The following is a 19,610-nucleotide window of genomic DNA, read 5'->3' on the forward strand; positions in this document are numbered from 1 at the left end:
AAGGGGCGGCGGGGTGCCCAGGGTACGGCTATCACTCCCCACATCGTGGTCGGTCTCCGCGAGCCTGCGGGGGGCGCCTCCCAGTCCCCAGCCGGGACATCCTGAACGGCGGCAGCCACAACAACAGGCTCGCCCGCAGACAAAGGGACCGGCGCGGCGGTGCAGACTCGCGCAGCCGGGCGGCGGGGCCGGGGAGCGCGCGCTCCGAGCGCGGGGCCGGGGCCGCCGAGCGCGCAGCGCAGACCCCGCGCGGGCCGCAGCCGCGGCGCCCGGAAGACCCGGCTCCGGGGCGCAGACCCCGCCCGGGCTGGCTCGGCGCCGGCCTCCGCTTCCACTCAGTCTTTGACCCTCCGTCCCCACCCGGCTTCCCCCCCCCCCCCCCGCAGGCCGCACAACTGTAACCGCTGTCCCGGCCGCCGCCGCTCCTTCGCGGGCCGGCGGCCGGAGAGCGCAGCGCGGCGGGGCCGGCGGCATGGCTGTGTCCTGGAGGAGCTGGCTGGCCAACGAAGGGGTTAAACACCTCTGCCTGGTAGGATGGCGGGCAAGGCTCTCTCCCTGCGTTTTGTCTGTCGTGCAGCAACTTTGATTCATTCTCTGAGCGTGCGCGGGTGGGAAGTTGGAAGTTTTGCCTCTAATTCCAACATTCTGAACTAACAAAACTTTTCGCTGTTAATACCTGGAGATAATAACGACACCCTCCCCTCACCCCTACTCCAAGTGCATGGGAACTTTCCTGCACACTGTTGGGAGAGCAGATGTGGAGGAAGAGAGATCACTTTTAGTGAACACAAGTTTTTCTTAACCCTTTAAAGTTCTTTCCCCCTTTGCTCTTTTCCCGGATTGTTTCTGTTTGGTGTTGCATTTTAACAACATGCCATGCTCGGGACTGGGTGATGTCACTAATTTCTTAGTCTCGTTTTGTGCTGCAGGGGATATTTGCAGATGGTTTAGGAGACCTGCTTGCAACCCAGAATGCTTAATCTCAGGTGCAGGGACTGAGTGAGGTCAGATTTGTTTTCCTCTGAGTGGTCTTCAGCTTGCTGGTTAATTAAGAATGCTTTCTGCAATTACTAATCCAGCTTCCACTGAAAGTATTGTGTCCAACGAATGCACGTGAGGTTTACACTTATCAGGTAACGTTTATTTTTAATTTTTTTTTTCTCTCTCTTTCTTTGTGTGATCTAGTTTGTCTGGCTCTCCCTGAATGTTTTGCTTTTCTGGAAAACCTTCCTGCTGTATAACCAAGGGCAAGAGTATCACTACCTCCACCAGATGTTAGGGGTAAGTGGGACTTGGGTGACCTGGTAGAATGTGTTTAAGGCGGGAAGACATTGCTACAAGGCTTGGTCAATTTTTCCATCTATTAAAGAAACATGGTTGTTCACTTCAGAAAGGTTTGTCATTCTCTAAAGCGGTCAGGTTTTCCTGATGCATTATTTACACTCGTCTATGTTAAAATGATCAACTCTTTTAAGAACCAAAAGATAACTATCTGCTGAAGTCAAAGGAATGAACCTGCAATACCAGGCTAGTAGTACCTGAGAGAAGTTGCTACATCTTGCCAGCTGCCGAGTGCCTTGAAGGATCTGCTTCACCATCAGGACCAGCCAATTGACGGGCTTGTAGTTTTTACCAGTCAAGCCTTCAGCCTGCCCATAAGCTTATCCGGAGGATTTCTGCACTGTTTCCTTTTACTGCCAGTTCTCACAAAGTCTGTGTCCAATGCAGTTATTCATTTCTGGGCATTTCTCAACGTCTTACCCTAGGTTTCTGGTTGGTTATGGTTGCAGGGTTCTGGTCTAATATGAGAATGATTTTGTGCAGAACTTCACTCTGATTTATCTCATGTTGATATTCTTTTCTCTATTCCATGACATTTCTGATCTCATTATTTCCACTCCCTTTCTCCTTGACTCCTTAACGAAAGACAGAGGCACTGAGGACTTCTTACTTTGTATTAGGAGATAGCATTTTCTAAGCAACAAGCAAAAAGTATAAAATGTATTGAAAAATTTTGGGATGTCTGAAAAGGTAGATTTTGTCTTTCCTTTTCATTGGGCAAGAGAACCCATTGTGAGTAATAGATCCATGGTTTTCTTTTCCATAGTTTAATGATTATTTAAAATTGCTATCAGCTCACATGAATTTGGTGGAAGCAGCTTTCCAACTCCTGCTTTACATTTACAGATCTTATTTATCTTTAAGCCACAGCTCTGAGAGTAGTGTGCTTGGTACGTGCTAAGACTGCAATAAATTGCGGCTGAATTAGTTAGCGGGTATTTTTATATAACAGAATACTATTTTTCATTAGCTACTGATCACACAATGGATATTTTTAAGTTTAACACCTATTTTTTTTAAGAGTTTTTTTTTTTTTTTTTTTTTTAGAGCTGTTTAAGGTTCACAGTAAAACTGAGAGTAAGGTACAGAGATTTCCCTTATGCTCCCTTACGCCCACGCATGCATAGCCTCCCCCATTATCAGCATCCCCAACCAGGGCGATAACATGTTATAATTGATGAACCTAACCGACATGTCATAATCATTGCTCATCTCTGATTTTAACTAATGGGTTAAGAATAATAGTCTCAAAGATTAAACTCATTGGTAACTCTTAAATCTGAAATTTTCTTTCATTTTTCACCAACCTTCCATTTAACCAGCAAACTGTTGTGAAACCTGCACTTTTCAAATGGGTACATACAGAGTAAGACCTTGCCCCTGGCCTCAAGTTGCTTATAGTCTAATGGAAAATCAAACAAGTAAATACTTATAATTGAAGAAACAGCTTAAGAAAAATTTTCTCTAATAGACATATGAAGGTCTGCTGACTTATCTTTTTAATTTTTTTTTTCCCCCTAGAAAGTCCCCCTTAGGTGTGAATTAGTGAACACGAGATTTTTCAGTAGGAGATAGCTGGCCTATTATGTAACTATATGAATAACTTGGAGAAAACTCTAAAGAGTTATGATGGTAAATTTTGCTATCAAAAGTGGTACATTTTCACCAGGAGATATTTGTATTAAAATAAAATCTAAGAATAGACAAGTTGGAAGCCACAACTGAGTATTGGATCTCACTCTATGACATTTGTATAAGCTAAAATAATAACTTACTTACAAATTATGTTGGAAACCGAGTTAATTTTTCTGAGCTTGGATGCGGTGTGATAACCTCAAATTTATTTTTGTTGACAAGTCAGATATGGTGAAGAATATACACACACACACACACATATAACCCAACTAATAAAAAAAAAACAAAAACAATGCTATGTGTGTTTTGCCTCTCTCTACTTCCATCTTACATTAGTGCTTTTGTTTGAATAATATGACAGGCTAGTGAGGTACAATGGTGAGGCCTGCAGACCAGCTGGCACACAGGAAAGGCTCAATAAATATTCATCGGATGAATAAAGAAAAAAATGATAAAAGGACTAAATGGAAAACTATGAGTGAAAAATACAAGAAACAGATTAAAGAAGAGAGAGGTCGTTGTAAATTAGTTTTTTTTTAATTTTTAATTTTTTAAAATATTTTTTAAAATGTTTACTTATTTTTGAGAGAGAGACAGAGCATGATCAGGGGAGGGGCAGAAAGAGAGGGAGACACAGAATCTGAAGCAGGCTCCAGGCTCTGAGCTGTCAGCACAGAACCCAATGCTGGGCTTGAACCCTTGAACCCTAGAACCAAGAGGTCATGACCTGAGCCAAAGTAGGACGCTTAACCGACTGAGCTACTCAGGTGCCCTGTAAATTAGGTTTTATGAAAACATAAGAATGATTGTATCATAGTGAGCTGACCCTTAAGCCATCCTGTCAGGAGTCAACATTGTATGAAAAGTCACCATGGGGAAGGATGGTTTTTCTTCTTGGCATCCTGCTGAAATGTGAAAGATGACTTCCAAACTTCTCACTTTTCAGTAATCACCTATTGAGTTTTCCAGGCATTAATTTATCTAAATCATTTTGGAATATTTTCAGTCTATATTACTCTACTTTTTAGTGAAAAGGGAACTCTATAATTTAACTATTTGCTTTATGAAGGAGGATTTAATTTTATTTGTCCTAAGCTTATCTTTCCTAATCTTTTGATTATTATGGTATTACTTCATAGTATAAGAATTTGCAGGCATTTTTCAAATCGCAAAGAAAATAGAGTATAACAATAAGATATAATTAATTTTTAAATAAATATTTCTGGCTCCCATATTTTACATGTTTAATAACTATGCTTCATTATTATTAACTTAAGGTCACAGATAGAGTGTCTTTGGGCCTACTAAACACTCATAAGAACAAGGTCCCACTGTGATGAATTTAGAAAGCCTGAAAAGAACATAATAAGTATTCCGATATTATTAAGTGTCTTTAAGGTGAATCCTAGGTTCATAAAAATCATGATGGTATTCCTGGAAATGAATTTGCTTCCACTAGAAGACACAAATGGAAAAAGTACCTCCAGTTGTTGAATATTTTGATAATAACATTGAGTATAAAGGTTGCTGTTACTCATCTTTAAAAGTAAGGTAATAATAAAGTTGCACTAGTATTAGGGTAAGGAAGGGTCCACAGAATATAGCCCATTTGCAAGAAGGCATAGATATTGAGAAGTAGTTAATTCTTAGTAGGTTGAGATCTCTGCTTTCTACTGAAAAACAACTATTCAACTGTTTCTTTATTACTATGATATAGCAGGCACTTTACAAATGTTTTTGTTTATGCGAGGAAACTATTCTTCCCATTTTACACATAGGAAAATGTAGGCTGAGGAAGCTGGCGACTTGTTCAGTGTCAGAGCTAGGATGTGAATACAGTCCTGCCTGGCCTTTTTTGCTTTTTGCTCATGCTACGCAGATTTTCTAAATCACTTCACTGGCTCATCTCTGATACTTATGCCACTGGTTACTGTTACTCACCATCATTGCTGCCCAGTAGAAATGTAGTATGAGTCATATGCAATTAAAAATTTTCTATAGCCCACTAGAAAAGTAAAAAGCAGTGGCATTAAATTTAATAATTTATTTTATTTTAAATAATAATAATATCCAAAGTATTGTAATAGATTGAAGTATCCAACATGTAGTCAGTATTTTTTTTTTAAATTTTTTTTTTTTCAACGTTTTTTAAAATTTATTTTTAGGACAGAGAGAGACAGAGCATGAACGGGGGAGGGGCAGAGAGAGAGGGAGACACAGAATCGGAAACAGGCTCCAGGCTCCGAGCCATCAGCCCAGAGCCTGACGCGGGACTCGAACTCACGGACCGCGAGATCGTGACCTGGCTGAAGTTGGACGCTTAACCGACTGCACCACCCAGGCGCCCCTGTAGTCAGTATTTTTAAAAATATTCATGAGAGGGGCGCCTGCGTGGCTTGGTCGGTTAAGCGTCCGACTTCGGCTCAGGTCATGATCTCACGGTCCGTGAGTTCGAGCCCTGCGTCGGGCTCTGTGCTGACAGCTCAGAGCCTGGAGCCTGTTTCAGATTCTGTGTCTCCCTCTCTCTCTGCTCCTCCCCTGTTCATGCTCTGTCTCTCTCTGTCTCAAAAATAAATAAACGTTAAAAAAAATTTAAAAAAAAATATTCATGAGATATTCTATATGCTGTTGCCTACTCTTTGAAATATAGTATGCATTTTACACTTGTGCACATGAAAATTCAGTCACCAAATTTTCCTCAGAAATACTTGACCTGTGTTTAGATTTTGTAAAATTCTACAAATCAAAAAGTGAATGAATCCACATACCCACGTTGTTCCAAACTTATTTAAACATTTTCTGATAACACAAAGGAGTGTCAGCTCTTAATTAATTAATTAATTAATGTGTACAGTTTATTTATTTTGAAAGAGAGAGAGAGAGAGAGAAAGAGAGCCTACCGTGGGTGGGGGAGGAACAGAGAGAGAGAATCCTAACCTGGCTCCACGCTGTCAGCCCAGAGGTGAGGCCGACGCGGGGCTGGAACTCATGGACCATGAGATCATGACCTGAGCCAAAGTCAAGAGTTGGATGCTTAACGAACTGAGCCACCCAGGCTCCCCTCAGCTTTAAGTTTAAATTTAAAAAAAATTAATAAACCTAAAAACTGTTTCTTGGTAGGTGGGCCTACATACACTTCAAATGCTCAGTAACTCCCTGCAGTGAGTGGCTCCATCTTGGACAGTGTGAGTGTAGACTGTGGGGGAAAATATTCCTACTTTCATGGTCATATGCATGTATCATTTTGTTTTACAGCAAACAGCTGGCCACTAACCAGCCCAATAAAAAGACATTGGGATGTGGGTAGTTTTCTTGCTCTCTGTCTCCAAAACAGGAGTTGATATTGGATGGGAAGTTGTGGGCCCTAGTTATTGGTGTGTAACTATAAACAGATCTCTTACTTCTCTCTAAATATCAGAACTTTTTGGTGGTGGGAACCTTTGAGAATGAAGGTAAAATCATTTAATTCTCAGAACCAGTGTACCCATTTTTTTATTTTTTTATTTTTAAAAAGTTGGGTGATTGTTCAGACCAGAATTAACGATTAAAACAATTGCATAAGAATTGATAGAAAAAAGAAGATCTAAACTGATGGAAGATAAAATAACATTGAGGTTAATGTATCTTAAGGAGTTTTCATCATGACTGTTCTTTCCCAGGCTGGTCTGACCCAGACCTGGAGGCAGCATGGTCACGGCTGGTTTATGCCTGAGTTAATGTGCTAATCAGACTGTGTACTTCTTAGGAGATGTTTAATTATGACATGCTGTGAGTTTTGGAATCTTAAAATTAAGCTATGAAGAAATGAAAGTCTTTTGAGGGAAGCAAAACAAACAACACACACACATACATACGCACAAACTCACACACAACCAAACAATAACCCCCTCCTACTTCCCATAACAACCTTTTAAATAAAGGAGTACTTTGATTTTTTAAGATGACATCTATTTTTGATTTATTTATTTTCAAGGAATGGAAAATGTGATTGCTTGTACTTTACTAGAAAGTCCTAATGTGTTGTGACCGACTCAGAACTTTAGTTTCCTAGATTTTTTGAAATGTTGGAGTTCAACTCAAAATATTACCCATAGAAGCCTTCATACTCAAGTTCACCTGTTTCTGAGTTATATTTCTGACATTTAATAATTAACAGATATAATTTAAATGATAAGAACATGTTAATTTGAAAAGAGAATGTGTTTTATGGTACCAGATTCAATGTGTCTTCATTTTATATCTTTTTCCTCCTAAACTAACATTTGTTTAATGACTGTTTAATTTCATCTCAGTTATTCTCATGGTGCCATAATGAGAAATTTAATTTTGTTGCTTTGTCACACAGTTATTATTTTATTTTTTTAAAGTATTTTATTTTTAAGTAATCTCTACACACAGCATGGAGCTTGAACTTACAACCCTGAGATCAAGAGTTGTAGGTTCTACTGATGGAGCCAGCCAGGTGCCCCTCACAATTATTATTTTAGATCTGCTGCATGGTCATGAAGATCTTCTCTTTTTTTTTTAAACTACCCCCCCCCCCCCAAATGTTTATGTATTTAATTTGAAAGAGAGAGAGAGAGAGGGGCAGAGCACAAGCCGGGGAGGGGCAGAGACAGAGGGAGGCAGAGAATCCCAAGCAAGCTCTAGGCTATCAGCACAGAGCCCAAAGTGGGGCTCGATCTCACAAACAGTGAGGTCATGACCTGAGCCAAAATCAAGAGTTGGACGCTTAAGCGACTGAGCCAGGTGCCCCTCATTTTTTAAACTTTGATTGAGATATGTATGTTAATTGGAAGAGAGCTGTGAGCACTGAGATTTTTTTCTAGTCTTGGTGATGATCTTTCTTTGGTCAATCATTATCGTCTCCAAAGTCCTAGAAGTTCTATCATAATTAACTATTTTCTGAGACAGAAATCTGATGCCATGTGAATTTGTTAAGGTCAAAGATTAGAGTCTCTGTACAAATGGACCCAGGATTTTAAGTTGGTATTGGTTTCATAGCTGGCCCAGGTGGCTTTAGTTCTGTTGAGAAGGAGTATATACCATCTATTATTTTCTAGAAAAGGCTTGATCATTAATTCTTTCCATTTATTGCACAAAATATAAAAGTTACTACCTAGATTTGCCCAGGTATGCATTGTGGTTTCAATCCAGGAGATATTTTTAACTGAATGGTTGTTTGTGTTTTTTGTTTGTTTCTAGCACTCTATTATTTGAAAATGATTTACTTCCTCTCTATAAACAGGTGAAGTGACTTACATTTTCTTGATGCGATCATATTCTTAAACTGTTTATGGTAGATAGAGACTTGTAGAATTTTAGAATTGGAAGTAAGCTTTGGTATCTTAGATTTCTTCCTCATTTTCTCAATCAGAAAAATGCAGTTAAAGTGATTTGCTCATCATCACCCACTGAATGAGTGGCTTGGTCACTTTTCTGGTCCATTAATCCTCTCGGTCCAATATTCAGTCCGTTAGTTGACAATACATATGCACAAATTAAACACCACACTGTATAGACCACTAGCTTTCCATCTTAAGTGAACTGATATTTAGATGTTTAGCAATTTAAGAAGTCAAGGAAAATTACTGATTTACCCTCAAGATAACATTATTTTCAGCATTATAGTTGTTTTAGATTTGTCTCAGACAAATAATTAAGGTATTATGAAACTTATTTTTATTTCAATTATTTCTGTTTTCATAATATTCATAAGACTTTTAGCAATGTTTAACTTCCTTATTATATACATCTGAATGCCCTCTGTATAATTTTCTTTTATCAATACTATCCAAAACAGTATAGAATTGGGAGGTGGAATTAATTTCAGAGATTTTCAAATCTTTCTTCATTTTGTTATTAATAATATTAGTAACATTAATAGCAGATTACATTCATTGAAGACTGTCTTGATAGCAGGTTTTAGTCTAATAGCTTTGTATGGAGTAATTTGTTTAATCTTTCTATACATCCTGTGGATATACTTTTTTTTAATGTTTATTTATTTTGAGAGAGAGAACAAGAGAGCATGAGCAGGGGAGGGGAAGAGAGAGAGGGAGAGAGAAACCCAAGTAGGCCCCACACTGCCACTGCAGAATCCAGCATGAGGCTCAAACTCATGAACAAACCATGAGATCATGACTTGAGCTGAAATCAGGAGTTGGACACTTAACTGACTGAGCCACCCAGACACCCTAAAGAGTAGATATTTTTAATTTTTCAGCTGAGAAACTGAATTAGGGAAATTCTGTAACTTGTTACTGAGTGACAGAGGTGGGACTTCAACCCAAACATCCTGGTTCCAGAACTTATATTACTATTTTTTTTTTAACGTTCACTTATTTATTTTTGAGAGAGAGAGAAAGAGAAAGAGCAAGCGAGGAAGGAGCAGAAAGAAAGGGAGAGAGAGAATCCCAAGTGGGCTCTGCACTGCCAGCCCAGAGCGCGTTGTGGGGCTTGATCTCATGAACCCTAAGACCATGACCTCAGCTGAAATCAGGAGTCGGAAGCTTAACTGACTGAGCCACGCAGGCGCCCCAGTATCCACAATTTAATGGAACTGTGTGATGTGACTGTAATTGAGCAATGTGGTAAAAGACCTTGTGAGAAGTAGTTTCTTTAGTGTTTTGGCAGAGTGGGACTAGAGAAAAAGTAGATTAAGGAGGAGATGGACTTTGCATGAGCAGTAGAATGTTTACGATTTTAAAAATTGGAAACTTGAATTTGACATTGATGCCTATCTATGGATAAATGAATCAAACACAAGTTCTATGGGGAACTTGCTTTAAATTACATGCTTTAATGGTTTTCATGAACTAGGAAATTGTTAAAGGTCTCCAGACGCATACCAAGGATATCAGAGTTAAAGGCAAGAAGAGATGAGTGATGTACACAAAGTGAAAGTATTTTATAACCTGAAATTAAAAAAAAAACAAGTAGGCACTTCAGCGCTAAGATAAATCTAAGAAATGATTTGTGGTGAATGCCTTTCTGACTATATTCCTTTTTCCTATGATAGGATTATCAAATAGCTGATTTCAAAGTGCAAGTAATTTCATTTCATGTGATCTTCAAAAGCTCAGGTGCATAGGAAGGGTATGAAATGGTAGTGATCCAAACAAGTTTCTTTTTTCTCCATGCTACACTTTTGATTCTCTTTGCTAACTTCCTCCCCCACGCCCCAAATGCTCTGCCTTGTGCCTTCTAATTAGCATCTTACCTGAGTAACTGGCTGTCACCTTACCTTGAATGAGGACATTGGTTTCCAGGCTGGTGAGGGTGCCCCAAGAGAATTGTGGAACAAGAAAAGAAGAACCACCTCTTGAGAATATGTTGAAACAGGGTGATAAGAGTACTTTTACCTCTCACTGATTTCCCTTGGCCAAGTTGCTTTTGAGAAGTTACTTTGGGCCTTTAAGCTTTGTTAATTCTCTTAGTCTGAAAAGCATGGACCCAAAAACACATTTGTAAAGTGCTTTGAGTCACGCAAACAAAGGTGAAGAATACTTTTTTCTTTCTCTCTCTCCCCCCCGCCCCACCCGCCCTTATAGCTCAGACTATCAAAAGGCAAAACTAACAAAGTTTCATCAGTGGTCTATATTAATGGATTCCAGTTAGAAAAAGAAATGACTCATATTAAGCCACAAGAATGCAGAGCTTCAATATGAATGTTCTTCTTCACTTGAGAACTAGCCTTTGCTGTTGGGCATTGTCTGTATCCCATTTGTTACCTCCCATGGAATTTTTCTGTAGGGCTGGGGCTTGGCTTGGACTGTGTAGAACCCATCACTGAATTATTCATTTTGATCTTGCACATTTTATAAAATGTAAGAGAGGAGGAATGAGTCAAATGAACATCTTAGAAGAGCTTATACTTACAATGGGTCTATAAGTTTACTTAATTTTGCTTTGCCTGAAGAAAACTAGTCTTGTACTTGTTTTAAAGCTTGAACATGTCATTCTTTTTTTTTTTTTAATGTTTAGTTTTGAGAGAGAGAGCAAATAAGCAGGGGAGGGGAAGAGAGAGAAGGAGACACAGAATCCGAAGCAGCCTCCAGGCTCTGAGCTGTCAGCACAGAGCCCAATGTGGGGCTTGAACTCATGAACTATGAGATCATGACCTGAGTCGAAGTTGGATGCTCAACCAACTGAGCCACCCAGATGCCCCTTGAACATGTTGTTCTTAAAGAAGACAATATATCTTGTTAAACCCACAGATTTTAGATATATGAAATTTAATTTGTTAAAGTCTTATATGACATGTGTTCTAATTCTTGTTAAAACCAAGTGTCTGTGATCACCTTTTCCTCAGCATGGACTATTAGTTTAAATTTCAAATATAGTAATACCTGTGAAGATTCCAAAATACCAATGGAAACAATATAATGTAATGAAAAGAACATGGATTTTGTAGACAAACTGACCAAGTTTGTCATGACTTTGCCTTTTAAGAAATGTGTTTTTAAGAAATATATTGAAATAGTTTCAAACATAAGAAAAGCTTATGTTTCCTCAATTTTAAATTGAGAATTATAATATTAAGTTGAACTACATAAAAATTCCAGTGTTAAAATGTTCTGTCTTACAAAAATGGCAGTTTAACATAGTTTAACCTAATACCTCTTGTAGGGTTTTGTTTTGTGTTTTGTGGAGAGGATTGAGTAGGATGAGGAAGAAATGAGTATGAGGCCTTCAAAAAGCATGACTCCCCGGAGCTCCTGAGTGGCTTAGTCAGTTAAGTGTCCACCTTTGGATCAGGTCATGATGTCACAGTTTGTGGGTTCGAGCCCCCATCAGGCTGTCTGCTGTCAGTATGGAGCCTGCTTGAGATCCTCTGTCCCCATCTCTCTTTGCTCCTCCCCCACTGGTTCTCTCTCTCTCTCTCTCTCTCTCTCTGTCTCTCAAAAATAAATAAATAAACTTAGAAAAAGGAGTATGACTTCCCTTTCTGGGAAGTTGTAGTAGACAATGCTGGAATCATTTCTTTCAGGCTACAGTTTGAAGTTAAAAATGTTTTGATGTTGAAATCTGTTTATAAATGGTTGCTAATGACTAAAAATTTCCAGCACTGAAGAGAAATTAACTCAACTCATTTCATACAATGTATACCTTCTGAATTATTTAAAGAGATTTTGCAGGTGGCAGTATGTTTTTCTTTATTTATTTTGAGAGGTGGGGGATCATGGGCAGGGGAGGGTCAGAGAGGGAGAGAGAGAATCCCAAGAAGGCTCCGCAGTGAAGAGTCCCATAAGGGGCTTGAACTGATGAACCATGAGATCATGACCTGAGCCAAAATCAAGAGTTATATGCTTAACTGACTGAGCCACCCAGGTGCCCTGTTTATCTTTTCTATAATTCATTCCACTCAATCCACCTATCTTTTACATGTTCTCTCCTAGATTAATTCATTTCCTATTCTTCTAAGTCTGATGTTGTATGTGTTATCATTGTTTCTTTTCCCGTAACTGTTTTTTTAATACAACTGTTTTTTATTTTAATTTTTTTTAATGTTTACTTATTTTTGAGAGAGACAGAGACAGAATGTGAATGGGTTGGGGGCAGAGAGAGAGGGAGACACAGAATCTGAAGCAGGCTCCAGGCTCTGAGCTGTCAGCACAGAGCCCGACATGGGGCTCGAACTCACGAGCTGTGAGATCACGACCTGAGCCGAAGTCGGTCACTCAACCGACTGAACCACCCAGGAGCCCCTTACCATAACTGTTTATATGACTTTTTGTTTGTTTGTTTGTTTAAATGGTTAATATTATGGGCAACACAGAAGAAAAAAGCCATGGGAATACAGAAATTAAATAATACTTAAAATATTTGCTGCTTTCATCCCTTTAGTCATCCAGTAACCTTTAGATTTCTCACTGCAAACCAGTAAATACAACTGAGTGTCCATTTTTAGAAGTGCTCCATGTTTGACATCACCTCCACCTTCATCTTAATCTCACTAAAAACCATATTAACAAGTATATAGAAAGACCCTACGGTGTGTTACAATTTGAACAGGTTAGTTGTCCTTCAGTTTTGTGATATTTAATGTTGAGACCCATTTAAGTTGTAGTAGTGGTAAAGAATCAGTAACTGTTCTCACGCCCTCCCATGATCCCAGTAGTTCTTCTGTTCATTAACTGGAACCCCCCATCCCTTGCCAGCTGTAATGTCACTCATAACTTGCCCTCTTTCCTGTTCCTGCCTGGTTCTGTCCCATCCTGTTCTGTCCTATCTCATCCTGTCCTGTTCTGTCTTGTCCTGTCCCGCCCTGTCCTGCTGCATCCTATTTTGTCTTCTACTGTCCTTTCCTATCCTATATTGTCCTGTTGATCCTGAACTTTACATAAATATTTTCTCATTTATCAAAAGTCTGGAAAAAGAGGCCAGTAGCTTAATGTTCTTCTGAAGGCTATCACCTTAAGCCATGGAAATATTTGCAACATAATTTATAAAGGTTTGTCATGTATTTTATGAAAATAATGCATATGATTAAGGGGAAAAATGGAAAAATGAACAAAAGTTGAAACAAAAGGAAAGCGGCCTTTCATATTTTCATTATTTAAAGATAATATTACTCCTCAAACATTACTTTTAAGACTTTTCCCATTCCATTTTCTTTGGAAAACAATCTTTCTTGTGACTTTCAAATTTATTAAATCTTTTTCATATTTACTATAGAAAATGAGAGAAAATGCAAAATAAGTCATTTATATCTCAGCACCCACACATAACCACTGTGAACATTTTGGTGTATTTCCTAAATACAAGTTTTTGTTTTTGTTTTTTTTAATAATATGATCGTTCATGGAGCACCTGGCTGACACAGTCAGTAAAGCATGTGACTCTTTTTTTTTAATATTAAAAAAAAATTTTAATCTTTATTTATTTTTGAGAGACAAAGAGAGCACGAAGTGGGGAGGGGCAGAGAGAGAGGGAGACAAAAAATCCGAAGCAGGCTCCATGCTGTCAGCACTAGCCTGATGCCTGATGCGGGGCTGGAACTCAGGAACCACAAGATCATGACCTGAGCCAAAGTCGAATGCTTAACCCACTGAGCCATCCAGGTGCCCCAAGCATGTGACTCTTGATCTCAGGGTCCTGAGTTCCATTTTGGGCATGGAGCCTACTTAAAAAACAAACAAAAACAAAAACACACAATACTATGATCATTTAGAATAAACAATTTTGTATTTTCCTTTTAACATTTAGTGTTAAATATTACATTAGATTTAGTTCTATTGTTATAGATTATGAAGCTTACATTATTAAACATACATTTTTTATTTTTAATATTTCACTGAATAAATACAAATACACCTATCTTAAACATTCCCAAATTTGTGCCTGGGTGGCTTAGTCGGTTAAGCGTCCGACTTCGGCTCAGGTCATGATCTCACGGTCCGTGGGTTTGAGCCCCGCGTCGGGCTCTGTGCTGACAGCTCAGCCTGGAGTCTGCTTTGGATTCTGTGTCTCCCTCTCTTTCTGTTCTTCCCCTGCTCATACTCTGTCTCTCTCTGTCTCAAAAATAAATAAAAACATTAAAGAAAAAATTAAAAAAAAATTCCCAAATTTTTAGACATCCAGTTGGCTTCTGTTCACTATTCCAGAAAATGCTGTGAAAAACATTGTGGGGAGCCCAGGTGGGTCAGTTGGTTAAGTGTCTGACTCTTGATTTTGACTCAGCTCATGATCTCATGGTTTGGGAGTTTGAGTCCCATGTCGGGCTTCGTGCTGACAGTATGGAGCCTGCCTGGGATTCTCTCTCTCTCCCTCTCTCTCTCTGCTCCTCCCCTGTTCATGCTGCATGCTCTCTCAAAATAAATAAATAAACTTAAAAAAAAAATCATTGTACAGAATACCCCCCTCTGTTTTTATAATTATTTCCTTTGGCTATGTTATTAGAATTTCAAAGTATAATAACTCATTTAATTATACTTACTGTGAATTTCTTATTGTAATCTATCTGTTTAGTTCTTGGTACTTAATTGTTAAAATTAAAGTACATTTCAAAAGAAATACATACTTCTGTACCTTGAATACTGGTGTCACAATAGAAAAAAAATTAGAAACTCCCCTTTACATCTAAGAGGTAACTAATGACTTCTGTATAATCTATAAACATAGAATCTATATAATCTATGTTAATCTAGTCTGCATCTATCTCTCTATATATATATGCCTATATATACAAATACACATATATGCACCTGCATATTAATTCAGCAATATATTATGGATATTGTTATTTAATTTCCATTATACAAGTTTGACTTATTTCCAATGGCTAAATACTATCCCATAATGTGTAGTTAATTTGTTGTATATTTCTCCACTGTTAGTCATTTTAGTTGTATTTGTTTTGTTTTTATATCACACACCATACTGCAGTGAGAATCCTTGTAGAAGTTTACATGCACACTTGGACAAGTATGTCTGTGTGCTGCTTTTTTTTTTTTTTTTTTTTTTTTTTTTTTTTTTTTTTTTTAAGAAATTCCAACATGAGTTATTTTGGACCTATTAAGTGTTAGCTTTTTAGGGAAAAAAATATTATTTTTGATTTATACTTCCTCTCCTATACCGATTTATCATCTTACATTTGATGGAATGTGTTGTTCTACACTGTAATTTGACCAGTTAAACTCTGAAGAATTTGTTGGAAGAGTCTAATGTGTAAATATGTATGCATCAGGAAGTTTAGACAGATAGTCTGTACCAAACAATCCATTCATTCAGTCCATTTTACTGAGCACCTACTCTCTCAGGCATTTTGGCCATTTTGATGCATCCAGAATTCTTTTTCTTAGAATTGACAGCTTCTTCTTGGAGACAGTTTTTCATTTTGTTTTGTTTTGATTTTCCTCTAAAGAAAGACTGGAAGAAATTCACCTGGATTCAAAGTTGAAAGCTAGGGTTAAAAGACAAGCTGAGTTAGCTAACTAGATTGCTAGTGTTTTGAGGGCAAAGATAGCACTTAAAGATAGCTTTATAGATTCAATGAAGAAGAGTTATTAACAAATAGGGTTGAGTTCAGGAGGAGTAAAATAGAAATGCTTAATTGACACTCATGTGAGAAAAATCTTAATTTTGAAATCCTATATTCAGTCCATGAGTTTTAATATATGTCATTATGGATAGTCTGATTGCAGTCTTAACCAAGTGAGAGCGTACCATTGCTATGACTGTTGTTTCCTTTCAAAAATTATTCCATGCATTCAAGCCACTAGTATATCTGTTTTGGCTTCTAAATCTTAGGAGGAATGTTGAGAAATTAAAAATGGTTTAAAGATGAGGAAGAATGATGCAAGGTTTTGGAATGATTGTTTCTGATGAAGAGTAGCTGAGGGTGACTAAATAAATATTCAGTAATTATGATCAGATGTGCTGGATCTGTGATGGAGGAGAAACAGGGCCTGTCTCAGCTTTCCAGCCACCCATGCTCTACGAAATACATGCCATTCCTTGGTGCCTTTCCCTGTGCATGAATAATTCCTGCAGGAGGAAGAAATGTAGCAATGACATGAAAGCAAATGCACTGTAATTCTTGAGATCCTTGTTCGTGTGCTGTAGATAGGAGCAGAAGATAAGAGAGAGATAAGCAGTGAACATCCACAGGAATGTAAAGGGTGAATTAAAAAAAATCCATTTTGTCAGCTAAAAAGGTCAAACCATTTTTATTTGATATATTTTTACCCTTTAGAATAGGTCTATAAGAGAAAGTGGAGGAGGTTTTTATTATTGTTTTGTTAAGTTCTGCAATTCTACATTTTAGAGACAATGACCTTGGTAGAGGTCACAGGTATTAGCTGTGATAAAAATGCCATACCTCTTAATCTGGTGACCTGTTCAGTAGACAGCATTGCCTGTAGAAAGCCAGGAATGTGTTCAATGCAATTCTGGATCCCATTTATGTTGAACTTTAACTTTTGTAGACAGACACATGGTCTAGAAGTGAATCTCTTCTGTTCTCTGGGCTTTTGGCACAGGAAAAACAAGGTGGACAAAATCCGGACAGAAATACCATGTTACAATCCTGCTTTCTTCTCTCTATGTAAGAGCTACATTTCTTTCTGAGTTATAATAGACTTCTAAGGAAAGACTACATTCCTACTGTAGTCCTACTGAAAATGAAATAAAGTTTATTTCTAGAAAGGGTAGAATGGAGGGTGATGACATATAAAAGAAAGATTTGAGTTAAGCATAAGGAAATATGGATGTAAAGTCAGGATGACTTCTATTCTTTTAGTGGTCCCTTTAATTATATGGAAACAATTTTTTTTCCTCCAGCTTCTTTCTTTAGAGACAGTGTTAAAAAAAAAAAAAAAAAAAGGATTATAGATTGGAAGAGAGGTCAATTTGAGTCAAAAATTACATCATAGTTAAAAGTTTCCAGGGCAGTTAGTTGACAGAAACCAGCTAGGATCATTTGGCATGAATTATAGCTTATAATGGAATAAGGGACATTCATGAGCTTTTGGATATACCCCAAGACCACTGAATTGGTAGTTTATTGTAGAATTTTTTTAAAGAAATAATTACTCCAATTATTATTAACTGCTTTCTGATAGCTCATGGCATTTTATCCATTATTTTCATATGAAACTGTGTCAAAATAGGTAGTCAACTTTTGAAGTAACCTTTCATTGAAATATCATTTTTTTAATCCTTAAGTACAATCTTGTCTGCATGAAATAGCTATCATATTCTAAATTTATATCTCTTTTATAATATATTAATGGTACAAAGTGAAATTTAAACTAGGACCAAAAGTTTGATTTAGAGGTATAGGAAAATTAAATTGTTCTGATTGTCTGTCATGGTTACTATAAAGACAATAAAAAATACCATTCCTTTGGAAAATTCTGTAGACTACTTTATGGGGTTTTCTCTCTTCATGTAACTGTCTCATGGTTACTTTTCTTTGGCTTTCATTGCTAAAAGCATATTTTCCTCAAGGAGTACTTTTTCAAGACAATTTTCACTATTAACAAACATGAATTTTTGAGGTCCCCAACAACAAGAGGCAGTTTGGGCATTGCCATTTTGCAGTGCTGCCACTCTCTAACTTTGGGGGGGGGGCACAAGGAGATAAACAGGTAAAATATTACAATATAATGTGTAAAGTTCTGTAGAGGAAGTGTGGAGGTTGGAAGAGGTGGAATGCTATCACAAACAGAAGGAATGGCAATGCATGAGCCATGGATGGGAATGGAGATACGGGGTGAAACTTGGAATGACTAGTCTGGGTAATGCATCCAGGAGCAGCATTAAATATAAAAGTATAGCCAGTTGGCCCTATGAGGAGAGAGAGAGGGAGTGAGAGAGGGAGAGAGAGAGAGAATCCCAAGCAGGCTCTGTGCTGTCAGCACATAGCCCAAAGTGGGACTCGATCCCATGAATCATGAAATCATGACCTGAGCTGAAACTTCCCATTTGAGAGCAAAATGTTCATTTGAAAGTTAATTTACCAGAAAAGTTTTTTTCTTTTGTTTTGTTTTGTTTTTTTTTTTTTTTTTTTGCAAGTCAACTATTTCCACGGGATTTTTTTACACTTTAATAGGTCTGTCAAACACTTGGATGGAGAGGTGGAAAACATGAATGTAAAGTTTTCAGCTAAAGCAAAATTGAGAAGAAAAAATATCAGAATATAGTATCTATACCCAATATGATAGAATAGTCTAAAACCATATCATTCTTGCATATATATATGCTCTCTCTCACCTTCATTTTTTTTTTTTTTTTCCACTGTAGGATAGGGGTCATTGCTTTGTAGTAACTCATGGGAGAAATCTCTTATGTTGTAAACTCAAGATGAGCCATTATGTAACATAGTTGCCCTATGATATAGCACAGTCTTAGAATTAGCAGAGATCAATCATGTGCTTTGTGAGGGAGATGAGGCTCTTCAGTACTGCCTGCTACTATTAGTCTATGTTGAGGATGTACTGAATTCTGGTGAACTGTGAAAGGTCACTGAGGTGAGAGGGAGTCCTAAAATTTTTTCAAGAATTTCAGAGACAACTAATTGTGTTTAGCATGAAGAAAACAAGATTGGACTAAGAAATCATTCTTTTATCTTCAGGTTAGGAATATTATTATCTAGAGGTGCCTGGTGGGTGGAAGTTACAGAGACATGGACTTCATGTAAATGTAAGAAAGCAAAAGAGGTTTTTGACAGTGGAATGGCTGCTGTCTCTGGAACAATTCAACAGAAGTGTAGATTACCTTTGGTCAGAGCAATCATAGAAGGAGTGAGACTCTGGGGGACAGTGGGGTGTGGGGTTGGCTCTTTTAGTACTCCAGTTTTAGAGGTACATGTTTCAGTAAAGTATTTAGCCAAATAAATTCACTTATGCGTACCATATTTAGTCAAAACTGGATCCTTTCTATATGCAAGACTGGGTCATAGTTACCATAAGATGTAATTCTTGTCTCAAAATTTTTGTGATGATTAGCCACACAAAGAAATGTGATGGCCCAAATTACTTTCTTCCAATTTGCTCTGCATACTTCCTTCAGACTAATCATTAGCACATTCTCACCTCTTTATACCGCCGTCCTACTTAAAACACATTCACTCTGCACTGATATTGGGATAAAGACACACATTCTTAATGTGACCTACACAAGCCAGC

The 19,610-nt window shown here is 37.8% G+C and overlaps 1 protein-coding gene across 1 annotated transcript in view; it reads left to right on the forward strand.

Moving 5' to 3' along the window:
* The first annotated feature begins 445 nt into the window (after positions 1–445).
* Positions 446–19,610, forward strand: part of NOX4 (NADPH oxidase 4) — a 165,309-nt gene continuing 146,144 nt past the window's right edge. Inside the window, exons 1-2 of the mRNA XM_042905676.1 lie at positions 446–529; positions 1,186–1,281. Of these exons, the coding sequence (XP_042761610.1) occupies positions 473–529; positions 1,186–1,281 (153 nt within the window). The 5' untranslated portion in view covers positions 446–472. The remainder of the gene's footprint in view (positions 530–1,185; positions 1,282–19,610) is intronic.

The sequence above is a fragment of the Panthera leo genome, chromosome D1 (genome assembly GCF_018350215.1).
Source record: "Panthera leo isolate Ple1 chromosome D1, P.leo_Ple1_pat1.1, whole genome shotgun sequence".
Lineage (NCBI taxonomy): Eukaryota > Metazoa > Chordata > Mammalia > Carnivora > Felidae > Panthera > Panthera leo.